Source organism: Cotesia typhae, unplaced genomic scaffold (genome assembly GCF_013202065.1).
Source record: "Cotesia typhae breed Kobodo isofemale line unplaced genomic scaffold, CoteBio_Ctyphae contig_65, whole genome shotgun sequence".
In the NCBI taxonomy this organism is placed as follows: Eukaryota; Metazoa; Arthropoda; class Insecta; order Hymenoptera; family Braconidae; genus Cotesia; species Cotesia typhae.
Genome location: NW_027423762.1, coordinates 56225 through 69433, shown reverse-complemented (window position 1 = coordinate 69433; position 13209 = coordinate 56225). Strand labels below are relative to the sequence as shown.

General features: G+C 29.1%; 3 protein-coding genes across 4 annotated transcripts in view; 1 reads left to right on the top strand and 2 right to left on the bottom strand.

The window, feature by feature from the left end:
• The window catches only part of LOC141532520 (fibroblast growth factor receptor 4-like), a 72741-nt gene that overhangs the window by 54898 nt on the left and 4634 nt on the right, over positions 1-13209 (top strand). The gene's annotated exons all lie outside the window — the stretch shown is intronic.
• LOC141532584 (uncharacterized) lies at positions 1334-2324 on the bottom strand. The gene is made up of 4 exons (XM_074250998.1): positions 2122-2324; positions 1798-2051; positions 1601-1736; positions 1334-1533 (listed from the first exon to the last, which is right to left on the bottom strand). The coding sequence occupies exons 2-4, from the start codon at positions 1873-1875 to the stop codon at positions 1334-1336; spliced, it is 414 nt and encodes a 137-aa protein (XP_074107099.1). The 5' UTR covers positions 1876-2051; positions 2122-2324.
• Positions 4895-5777, bottom strand: LOC141532521 (uncharacterized). The gene is made up of 3 exons (XM_074250896.1): positions 5646-5777; positions 5438-5576; positions 4895-5366 (listed from the first exon to the last, which is right to left on the bottom strand). Exons 1-3 carry the CDS (start codon positions 5721-5723, stop codon positions 5167-5169), a joined length of 417 nt encoding a protein of 138 aa, XP_074106997.1. The 5' UTR covers positions 5724-5777; the 3' UTR covers positions 4895-5166.

The window sequence follows — 13209 nt, the reverse complement described above, 5'->3', positions numbered from 1 at the left end:
CTCTAGTCGAAATAGCTTCGAATTTTATTACCTGGCCTGAAAATGAAAAGTTTACTGAAATTTCTAATGAGTTTGAAGCTACGTGCGGCTTTCCCAATGTTATCGGTGCAATTGATGGAACACATATAAATATACCCGCACCTCGGGAACATCCGGAATGTTATGTCAACAGAAAAGGACATCATTCAATTCAATTACAAGTAAGTAAGCTGTCGCGTGAATTAACAATGTTTAAATATATTCATTTTGACTGTTTATTCAAAAATAGGCTATTTGTGATGCTCAATGTAAATTTATCCATTGTTATGCCGGGAATGTTGGTTCTGTACATGACACACGAGTATTACGTCCGTTAAAAGTGAATGATTACCTCAACGATGAACAGAAATTTCCGAACGATTGTCATTTTGTCGGAGATGCAGCTTACTCTCTTCACAAACATTTACTCACTCCATATCGAGATAATGGGCACTTATCAGCGAGACAAAAAAATTATAATTTTTGTCATTCATCAGCACGCATAGCAATTGAACGTGCATTTGGAATACTAAAAAAAAGATTTCGCAGTTTACTGACAGTTCTCGACATGAATCGAACTGATTTAATTCCTGAGTTCATAATCGCTTGTTGTGTCATGCATAATATATGCTTGTTAAAAAACGATGAATTTCCCGTGGAGGAAGTAATAGAAGAAAATGGAAATATAAATGAAATGAATAATAATAGAATTTTACCTGCTGATGGTGTTGATAAACGGAATCGCATATGTCAGCAATTAATTATAAGAAATGTGTAATGAAAGCAACTATAATAGTCATTTCAATAGCTAAAAATTACATGTAATTATGAGAAATGAGTATGAACAAACTATATATTTTTAGATTTACATCACTATATACACAAGAAAATTGTAAATTTTTTTATAGGTTACGATCCATTTTTTAAATCAAATAATATTGTATATTTAATTAATAATTGTACATAAGTGTTCAAGTGAATTTATTATTGGATGAAATGAAATGAAATAAAACAAATTTTTCTTAGTTTATAATGTTTAATAGCATAAAAGTTATTTTAACTTTTTTTAATTTTATTCAGAACAATAAAAATATATGTCATTTAGAGTATTGTAAGTCCTTATCTTATTAAAATTTGAATAATACGTTTGTAACACTTAAAAATTACATTCTTAAAGTAGTCACTGAGTTCTGTAGAAAAAAAAATATTTCTAATTTTCTAGAATTTAAATATAAAAATAGTCATATAAATATAATATTAAGTAATGAAACTAGTCAGTCTGACTTAATCAAGTATAGTCTTTAGCATAATTACATTAAAAAGAATTGTTAGATTTGACAAGCTTTTCTAATAAATCTAAAGCTCGTTTTTTGTACTGATTAACCTCTTCGGCTTTTTTGGCTTTAAAAACCATGAATTCTTTGAACCGACATTCCTTATTTTCTTCGCTTTTCATCGATCTTTCTTCAAACGCAGCAATTAAATGACTCGCAGGGGTACTTTTTGCTTTTTTTTCTGCCAACGAAAATATTATATTGTCATTAGTATACATAAATTCTTAAAACAAATGAAATATCCTTACGGTTTGCTTCATTATCCAAATCATTACTACTGCTACTTCCACAACTACTTTCGGATAAAGTCCTTTTTTTCCCGGTAGAAGAGCAAGTTACGACAGGTGTAATGAAAGGCTTATCACCCATCAGATCATCCATTAACTGAAAAAATTAAAAATTTGAAAATTTATTTTCTTCTGGAAATGTAATCAGTTACACTTACAGTCAAATACGGCCAATGTTTTACAGAGTTTCCAGACTTATTGTTATGGTCTTTTGTTTTTTTATAAGTTTTTTTCATTCCTGAAAATTTAGATAAGCATTGAGGTCCTGTAATGTTATTGCCGTGAGATTTCAGTTTAGCACTAATGTCCAGCCACAATTTTTTTTGAGAAATTTTTCCACTACTGAAATCAGTTTGTCGCTTTTGTTATTCGTCAAGAAGCAAAAGAATAGCTTCACGAGGCCATTTAAATGCTGTGATAAACAATTGGTTGTTAAATTACATGCATATTAATCGATTTTGAATTATCTTGTTTAAAATTACCTGAATCTTCACTTGGACTTCTCACGGGTAAATCAATGCTTCCATCGCCATTTAAATTAGATTCCGAATCTTCAACTTCTTCTGCGTCAGTTTCTAAATATTTACAATTATGTAGGTAACAATTGAATTAATAATACAAATTTAAACTTATCATGCCAATAAAATTCTTTTCAGAGTATGTAAAAAGTTTCATGTACATTAAAACCCAAAATATTTATGAAACATTTCACAAAGACATTTCACCCAAAAAAAAAATAAGATTTTTAAATAGTATAACAATTGACGGAATCCATTCAGTCCCTCATTACTTCAAGAATCAAAACGAAATAGACTTAGTAATAGATGATGAACTATCCTTTTAGCCTTCTAGCCTTTTAAGGGTGTAGAAAAGCAAACTAGAAACAAAACTTCATCCTCAACCAAACGTAATGAAAAACTTGAATATTTCTTTTTAATTAATAATTTGATATATATACCTGTTTCTAGTCGCTCTAATTCATCGTCCGTAACAGTAATTGTGCATGTTTTATGACTTTCTGGATCAGTTAGCTCAACAGAAAATAATTGTGTTCTAGAGCTTGCCATTTTTGCGGGATTGTAAAGAATTTAACAATTAATATTTAGAAATAAATAGAATTTGGTTAGCTTATGCTTAAGTTGCATTCGTTTTGACAGATAGTAAAGACTGGCGGTCACGCTTTTGCTGCCCTACCTCTGTGGCGTGAGCATCTATGAGCGCGAAGTCTGTGCTACGAACTCAGCCATGAGCGTACTTATTTGACGCTCACAGCACCAAGTCGAACGATGAAAACGACATGTAAGCGCGCTCACAGCGCGTAAGCGTCCAACACGAATGCACCCTATGATTGTACATACATAAATTTAAATAATAGTACATACGATACTATACCTATGGGTGCATTCGCGTTGGACGCTCACACGCTTTGAGCGCTCACGCTTATAAGCACAAATTATTGGCGTTCGTGTAGACTTATGAACGCTTAGAATCAATCAGAAAATATCGTTCGTTTTGGACGTTGTGAGCGTTTGTTTGTATCAAAATGGCGAATGTGGGAAATTTTTATCAAATAGTAAATAATTTATTGGAAATAATTAACGATGATTTTGATCGTGATGATAGTGATGAATATGATATGATTGAAGACAGTGATGATGAAATGGAGTGGGAATATTGTAATATTCACTTAAATTTCTCTTTCAAAAAAGAACCCATACCAAGGCTCCAAAATTTTGTTGAAGAGGTTATTCCAGCTTTTACTGATAAAGAATTTAAATCTCACTTTAGGTAATTAATAAAATTTCAAACTTAATTTTATAAAAATGTCAAATTTTGTTTACCAATTTAAATTTATGAATTAAATTATAAACAAATAAATGTTTTAATAATTCTAGGTTATGTCGATCAACATTTAATTTTATCCTTGATACAATTAAACCATCGTTAACAAGAAAAATTTCAGGATCTCCAATGATACCGCCCGAAAAACAATTATTGATCGTTATATGGAAAATTGCCACTCCAGACTCATATCGGTATAATGAAAAAATATTACTGTAGTTTCAGGTAAAATTATTCGTTATAAGACTGATTTTAACTGAATGAATTGTTTTTGAAGGTCTATATGCCAAAAATTTGGCGTTAGTTTTGCCGCAGCGTTTTCAAGTTTACGAAGGGTTACATCAGCATTAGTTAAAATAGCTCCACATTTTATAACTTGGCCTGAAAACGAGAAGTTTGAAGAAATTTCTAATCAATTTGAAGCTACGAGCGGTTTCCCTAAAGTTATCGGTGCAATTGATGGAACGCATATAAATATTCCTACACCACGTAAACACTCGGAATCTTATGTCAATAGAAAAGGACATCATTCAATTCAATTACAAGTAAGTAAGCAGTCACGTGTAACAATCCTTAAATATTTTCATTTTTACATTTTAATTCAAAACAGGCTGTTTGTGATGCTCAAAGTAAATTTATCCACTGCTATGCTGGTAATGTTGGCTCTGTACATGACGCACAAGTATTTCGTTTATCTGAAGTACATGGTTATCTCAGCGATCCAGAGAAATTTCCAAATGATTTTGTCATCTAGTTGGTGATGCGGCTTATCCTCTCCATAAACATTTACTAACACCGGATTGGGATAATGGACACTTATCAGCACGATAAGAAAATTACAATTTTTGTCATTCCTCAGCACGCATAGCTATTGAACGTGCATTTGGATTACTTAAAAAAAGATTTCGCAGCTTACTTACTGTTTTAGATATGAATCGAACAGATTTAATATCTGAATACATCATTGCTTGTTGTGTATTGCATAATATATGCTTATTGAAAGAAGATGAATTTCTCATTGACGAAATAATCGAAGAAAATGTAAATATAAATGACATAAACGATAATGGTCAAAATAGAGCATTATTAGCTGAAGGTGCCGAAAAACGGAATCGTATTTGTGACCAATTAATTATAAGAAATGTGTAATAAAAGTAACTGTAATTCTTACTGTAAATTAACTACAAATTTTACTATGCCAAAAAAATATGGTACGGATTTTTATATTTTAATCATTTTTGAACCACCACAGAATTGTAAATTTTTTAAAATTGTTAATCAATATTTTGAATGGAATATTTTATATTTTTGAACAATTGTTATTTAAATTGTATATGACCTATTGAGTGAGTTTGCTTAATAAAAAATAACATTTCTTAATTTTTAAAAGCATTCATTTATTATATTCAAAGATATAAATTTTTTCTCACAAATAAGCAGTACAATAAACTATAAAATCTTTAATGTTAAAAATCTTTATCTCTTTTAAATTAAAATACTGTATCTGTAACGCTTATAAAATATATTTACTTAAGTAATTCCTGAATTATGGAGGTATATAGTTTATATATTAAAATACATTAGTACTTTAAATATTTTATATAAAAAAGTAGCTTTATAAATAAAAATCTTAAGTAAAAACAATAATCAGACTTTTAAAAGTATAGCACTAAAATATGATCACACTAAGAGCTATTTTTAGAATTTATAAGCTTTTCTAATAAATCCAAAGCTCGTTTTTTATATTGAAGAGCCCCTTCTGCCTTTTGAGCTTTAAAAGCCATAAATTCTTTAAATCGACGTTCTTTATTCTCTTCACTTTTCAATGATCGCTCTTCTAATGAAGTTATTAACTGATTAGTCGGTGTAATATTTAGTTTTTTTTCTGTAAGCAAAAAAATTATAGTGTTATATTAACAGTATACTAATTTTCGTAAAAAGTAAAATCATACTCACGGGTTGTAAAACTGTCCGCATCACTACTTGTGTTACTTTCATTACTGCATTCAGATAATGTCCTTTTTTTTTTTCCAGATGAAGAGCAAGTAGCAAGTGGTGATATAAAAGGCTTATCCCCCATCAGGTCATCCATTAACTAAAGAAATTAATGTAATTTATCATTTTTTAAAAATGTTATTAGTTCAATTTTATTAGTTAAGCTTACAGTCAAGTACGGCCAATGCTTGACAGAATTGCCCGACTTATTATTGTGGTCTTTTATTTTTTTGTAAGTTTTCTTCATTCCTGAAAACTTTGACTGGCATTGAGGACCTGTGACATTATGACCATGAGCACGGAGTTGATCACAAATTTTCAGCCACACTTTCTTTTGAGAAATTTTACCGCTCGTGAGATCTGATTGTTCTTTTTGGTATTCATCAAGAAGCATAAGAATTGCTGCATGAGGCCATTTAAATACTGCAACGAATAATTAACTTTACCATGAATTGTATTTTTATTATTTATTTCATTTGCTTCAGTTTTAAATTACCTGAATCTTCATTTGTACTTTTAGGAGATTCGTCAACAATTTCATCAAAATTCAAACCGGAATCCAAAGCTTCAACCGTTTCTACGTCTTGTTCTGAACATTATAAATTATATAAATAATAATTCAATTACAAATAGGAACTTTTAGTTATCATAACCGTGAGATTTTTCTAAAATTATAAAAACATTTCATGCAGATTAAACTCAAAAAGAAAATAAAACCTACCACTAATAAGCTCAGCATATTCTAAATTTTTGCCTCTTCCAGTTTTAAAGTTGCAAAAGCTACGTCTGGAAATAATAAAACACATTTCACCAAAAAAGAAGAAAAAATAAAAGAAAAATCCAGACCTTTTTTTTAATATCATTGCAATTGAAGAAATTTATTAATTCACTCGTTATTCAAGTGTTAAGAAATAGAACTTGAGAATAAATAATACTTCTAGCTGTCTAAAAATACAATTTAATTTTCAAGCAAGGACAAAACGACATAGATATTTTTTCAAATTTATAATTCATAATAAAATACGTACCTCTTTCAAGACGCTTCGCTTCATCAGCGGTAACAGAAATTGTGTAACTTCGATTTGATTCTGAGTCAGTCAAATTTACAGAAAATAATTTTGGTAAAAGGTTTGCCATTGTTACTGGATCTTTAATTAACTTTTATGCTTTAAGAAATCACTACAGTTAAATTTGGTTAGCTTACGCTCACAAGTGTTCGTGTTGATAAATAATGAAATTTAGCGCTCACGCTTTTGCTGCCCTACCTCTGTGGCGTGAGCGTCTGTGAGCGAGAAATTTGTCTCTTGAACTCAGCCACGAGAGTGATTTTTTTACGCTCACAGCACCAAGTCGAACGCTGAAAACGACATTTAAGCGCGCTCAAAGCGTGTGAGCGTCCAACGCGAATGCACCCTATATGATTTTGTTTTAAGTACCTCAAAAATAAACTCTATAGTTGCTACTTTAAAATAATAAAAAATTGAATTTTTTTTATAATTATATCCTCTTTTTGTTAACTAAAAAGAAAAATTACAGATTAAAATTTTTTAATTGATCACTTTTATTATATAAAATTATGGGTGAGTTTAACTAAGCTCTCGTAATGATAAGAATCTTATCTAAATAAACGTGAGTATGATTGTTGTGTGTTCTTAGTGGAACGCATCCTATGAAATTATGATGTGATTGGTGGAATGTATATTGTGATTAGTAAACAAAAAGATGTAATTATATTTTGAATACTCAAATTTTTATTTTAATAACAGATATTGTAAATTATGTTAAAAGAATTCAAAGAAACTCATTTCAATAGAAAACGTAAGCTATTTTTTTTTTTTTTTTATTCAAAATAATTATTTTTCTAAAAAAGTTTCATTTGCTTACATTTCTGTCATTCTGTCATAAAGTATTCATAATAAAATAATTAAATTGAAATTTATTTATATTGTATAAAATATTTTACAAAATGGGTAATTACTTAATCAATTAAAAATGTTTATTTATTTTTTAACATAGAATTTATTTTTATTTTTAATACTGATGATATATTCTTCATATTCTGAAGAAGTACATGAAAATCATCTGTGTTCTGATGAAGAAAAATATGAAAACGATGAAGGCAAAGAGGAAGACCAAAAACGAGAAGACGCGTATGAAGTTGTTAATTCATATGGAGCTGCTGATGAGAATGACAGAGTCGTGGATGAAAATTTATTGAAGGAAGTCGACAAATTTGATTCTTTTAAAAAGTTAGAAAAGAGCCCCGAGTCGAAATTTGAGTTCCGTTTTAACCGTAATTTTTTCCCATCCCAATTTTACGGTCAAAACAGACTTGGCACTGTATTGATAGTTCATTTAAACTGAGGTCTGGTTTCACCGTAACTAGTGGAGTTTTGTCCCATTTTACCACGATTACGGTCAAACCAGACTTGAAATAATAATAATATTAAAGATGATGATAATAATAATAAATAATAAATTAAATTTTGAAATTCTTAGGGATCCGGGTTCAAATCCAACCGAAATCCCATTTATTTATTTATTTTTTTGTTTTAATCACCGCAATAATTATTATTGTTATATACAATAAGTAGTAATAATTAATAATAATTGTCATTAATATAAAAATTTGTCATTAACAATTATTACTACTATAAATTTCGTTTATGAACAGAAAAAAATATATAAATTAATTTTTTAACAAAAAAAAAAAAATGAACCATCTCTCAAATTTAAGAGAGTAATTTTCCTCGAACAGGGATTATTTACTGTCCAGTTTTTACAGATTAAGGAGTAGAGAGATAGGAGGAAAGGATTATTATGTCAAATTACCCTAATACGCTTCGTAAAGAGAGAAATAAATAAGAATCGCTTTGCCCTAACCAAGAACCGAACTCGGAACCTATCGCTCGCCAGACTTACGCGCTACCCGCATCGCTACACGGCCGACTGGTAAACGTTGAATCTCAGTAGCATTATATACTTTTTAAATGACGCGTCTTCAAATAACTACGTTCTAAGTGAAATCTGAAAAAGAACTTCACGAAGAAATTAAATGAATAATAATAATTATATCTATAGACATTCAAAATTTCCATTATCCCTAATAATACACTGATAGAAAATTTATGTTGACTCAAGAGATATTTTCTTGATCTAAAAATTTATTTTGGAAGACAAATAATTATTTTGCGTTAAGAATTTTTTGTCTTGATTTAGATTTTCTTGGCTTAAGAGCTACATTATCTTCAATCGATACATTTAGTTTTTCAACCAAAATAACATTATCGTTTAAAAAATTTAAAATAGTTCACTAAAGTATATTTCAAAAACTAAATAGTCTTTAATTGTTGTACCGAAAAAAAATTATTTCTTGGAAATAAGTAAATTAATGACTCAAAAAAAAGCCATTCTTAACACAAGTCGGTAAAATTTTGAATCAATGTTATTGCTTATCTTGAATCAAGAGACAAAAATTCTTGAAAGAAATATATCTATATCTAGTTTCAAGAGTTCAAATTTGGAAGAAAAAAGGTTTTTTGAGTCAAGATTGTTTTTCTATCAGTGTTTATAAAATTTTGAATTCGGGATAAAAAATATTTTAACTTATTTTACATATTATCACTCTAAAAATGTTTAAGATCTACATATACAGGATCTTGAACTTGAAAAAAAAAAAAAATAAATAAATTATCAAGAAAAAAGCCGTGGATTAAAAAAAAATATGTTACGTAATCCAGTTCTAAATTCAAATATTTATAAATGTTCAAAAGCTTAAAGTTTGGTCACAAGTGGACCAAATGACACCTTTTTGTCTTCAATTTCTTTTCTCTTTCTACTTTTTCTTATGCCTTTTATAAATAAAAATTGAAATTTAATTTCTTATTCTCAATTATTTATCTTGTACTTCTATTTTCAATTTTAAGATTTGGTGATTGTTTATTTCGATGGTCACTATAGATCGGGGTGTGAAATCAACGTTAGATTATTTTCTACTTAGTGGATATTTTTTTTTTTTAGAGTAAATCTAAAGTAGAAAAATTTTTTAAAATTTTTTTTTTAAAACTGTTAATATTTGGATAAAAAAAGTTATGAAAGATGTAAAATTTTAGGTTTAAAAAAAAGTTTTAACAAAATATTAAAAAATTAATATTTTCAAAAATTTTTTTTTTCTATTTGTAAAATATTTTTTTTTTTTTTTTTATTAGAGTAAATCTAAAATAGAAAATTTTGAGAAATTTTAATTCCTGAATAACCAACAATTGCGAAAAATTTCAATTTTAGAAAAAAAAAATATGAAAAACGTCAAGTGTTGGATAAAAAAAAAAAATATTAAAAAATTAATATTTTCGAAAAATTTTTTTTTAATTATTTATTTTTATCCATAGAATACGAAACAAATTACCAAATATTGGTAGGCTAAGTGGATGAATTTTATTACCGATTTTCTATCAGAGTAAAATTCAAGTTAACATTTAAATTGCGATACCTAGTTTACTTTTAAAAACGTGAAACTAAACAATTACCTACGATTCTTATATATTTTAAAACTTTGTGCAGTGAAAATATGTAAAGTAAGCTGAATTTAGAATAGAGTAATTTTTTTTTTCAAAATCCAAATTTTTGAAAAAAAAAAAAACCATTTTTCTAAGGTTAATATTATTATTATTTATTTTTAATTTTTAAATGTTAACTTTTCATAATAATTTTTTTTTTCTTAATTTGAATTTTCGCGCCTAAGAACTACAAGATGGCAAAAAAATAATAATAATCAACGAGATGACAAGTATAATAATAATATTAATAATGATAATATTATACTTTTGGAAATTTTTACGGTTAAAACAGACCTGCGTACGTCTGGTTTAACCGTACTTATTGTCCGATACCGTCTTGTACGGTCAAAACAGATTTGATTTTTAGCAGCATATTAGACTTCAAAGAGTTTGGACATTTTTACGGTTAAAACGGAACTAGAATTTTAACTCGGGAGAGTAAAAATTAAAAAAAAAAAAAAAAAAAAGAGTACGCGTATTTTTATCATCGAGATGCTATGACAATTTAACGATGCCGCAAAAAAGGAATCAAAAGGCATGTTGAAGACTCCCTGAAATATTACAGCATCCCATACTTTTGTATTCATGGAGGGAAAAATTATAAGTCTACATCGAAAGGAGTAAGAAAATCGTTTATGTTCCAAAAAAACTGTCCAGTAGTTTTCAACGTCGGAGTGGATGATACTGGCCACTATCTTGTCATCAAATCAATTAACACAAATCACGATAGAAGTGAAGATCTTTTTTGATATCATCCACGCAGCAGAAAATTACTACGAAGCAAAAGGAAAAAATTGTGGGGTTATTAAATCTTGAAGTTAACCGAGTGAAGGTTAAAAATATGATGGAAAGTCAAACTAACAAAATAAAATTGCTAACTGATTGAATAGATCTTGATAACTACAAATTAAAAAAAATAAACAAAATTTGTTAATTCCCACTCTTCAGAGGGTAGAAAATAGATTCAAAGCACAATGGTAATCATATGAAGAAGAAAATACGTTTTCTAAGCTGTTTTTTGTAACGGAATCTGTGAAGTCAGTAATTGATTCATATCTTGAGTTTCTGGGAATCGATGCTACCTTCAAACTTTTAAATATTTGCGCTCCAGTCTATTTAATGATAGTTGAGGATCCAAAGGGTTGTTCTGAAGTCACTGGCGCTTGCAGTTTAGGCTCTGAAGATAGGGAATCGATTAACTGGATGATGAATTCCTTCAAAGCAGCTCATTCTTACGAGGACCAAATAAAATGTGTAATGACGGATGAAGATATTAATGGAAGAGATGTCATTAGGAAGCTCTGCCATCAGCATACCTTATTATTTGTACCTTTCACACTCTCAGAATATTTAATCGCAAAATCACAACCCATAAAAGGAATACAAAACGCGATCAAAAAGATGCAAAAACGTAATTAATCAAAAATTAATTACGTTTTTCTGCTGCTTGAATTCCAAACGGGACCACAAAGCAACTTACACATACCATTTAAATGAACTGATAACGTTTAAAAAAAATTCTCCATTAAAACAATATCATAATGACGAATTTCTGACGTCTTATGCATTTGAACTCGTTCAAGAAGAATACGATTTAAAAGAAATTCGTCAATGTCGATATTGAGATGCCAGAATCACAAGAATTAATTATCAGTTATGATAGTCTAAGTCGAATCGAAACATTTGTTGATTCATGTGAATGTACGAGATTTAGAAGCATGACTTTACCTTGCAGGTAACAACTGTACATATGAAATTTATACTACTCATAAATATCGCATCCAATATGCCAAAAGAACGAATTCAAGTAACTAGATACGGGTTTGTGCCAACAAACCGTAGAAAAAATTAGGAAAATGGTGATCCTAAAGCCTTATAAAGAATCTTTAAGTTTAAATTGATCGAATAAAAAATTTCAAAGTAATTAAAGAAACAGTTTTTTTTCGGTTTCCTTTCGACAACGATAACTCATGAACAAATCAACCGATTTCGACCGGGCTGGCGGCAATTGACGTAGTTTTTTTATTGAAGAGCTGATTAGTTTTTGAAATTCATCAGTAGAGCAGTTTGACAGTTATTCCGAAAAAACGACGCTTCAAAAAATTTGGAAAATGGTTAAGCTGGAGGCCATCTCTGCAACTTCCCGCTAAATCCGTACCTAGGCACTTAAGGGGTTAGGGGTACTCAGAGGCCTGAAAAAATGATGATTTTCAATAATTTTTTTTTTGTAGTTAATTACTTTATTTGACAAAAATAAAAACATAGCTTTATTAGAACACGTTTCGATTTGACTTCACGAAAATTAAAAAAAAAAAAATTAATAATTCAAAAAGTTATCGCTGTTTTTGTAGAGCCCGTTCCTCCCGAAGTCCTTTGCGGTGATCATCATAAGTCCTTGGAGATTCATCTAAAATCAATCGGACAAGAAAAATTAGTTTTATTAATAGATAATCTTGTGCCTGATCGAAGCTTTTTTTTTTTCGAAATTAACAAAATGGCGGCTTCAGGAAATTTTTTTCAAATTTTCGAGAAAAAAACCGACAGTTTATTGTTAAAAAAAAATCGAAATTTTTGAAAAAAAAAAATCCTTCGATCAGGCACGAGTTTTTAATGTTTTTCAAAAGTACAATAAATTTTATTGAAATCTACCGAGCAGTTTTTAAGTTACAGTGATCACCAGTTCAGAAAACATAGTTTTGAGAAAAACGCATTTAAAGTTTTGCTACGGATTTATGTCAAATTATAAGAATTATTTAATAACTTACACTGAGTCATCTATTCCTGGACCATATAATAGCTCTTCAGCCGTCATAGCAGCTTCCAAAATATCGATTTGCTGGTGCCTACGTTGCAATCGACCTTCTCGGGTGTTATCATTAGCGCGCTTATCTGCTACTTTCATACGTGCAGCATCCATTCTTTCTGCATACCGATGAGAATTAGGCCCATAATTAAGTCCTAGTGTATTCATCAAGACTAATAATGAATTTATACCCTCATTAAATATACACATAGCAACGTATGCAGCTATTTGTACGATAGTATAACTAGTATTTACCGTTTTTGGGCATATTTTCCATACTAGTTAGTTAAAGCTTTCATTATTATTCTGATTGAATCCACCTACACATCTTGAAAGTAAATTTTCATTACTAAGATCTTCGTATATAGGCTTGA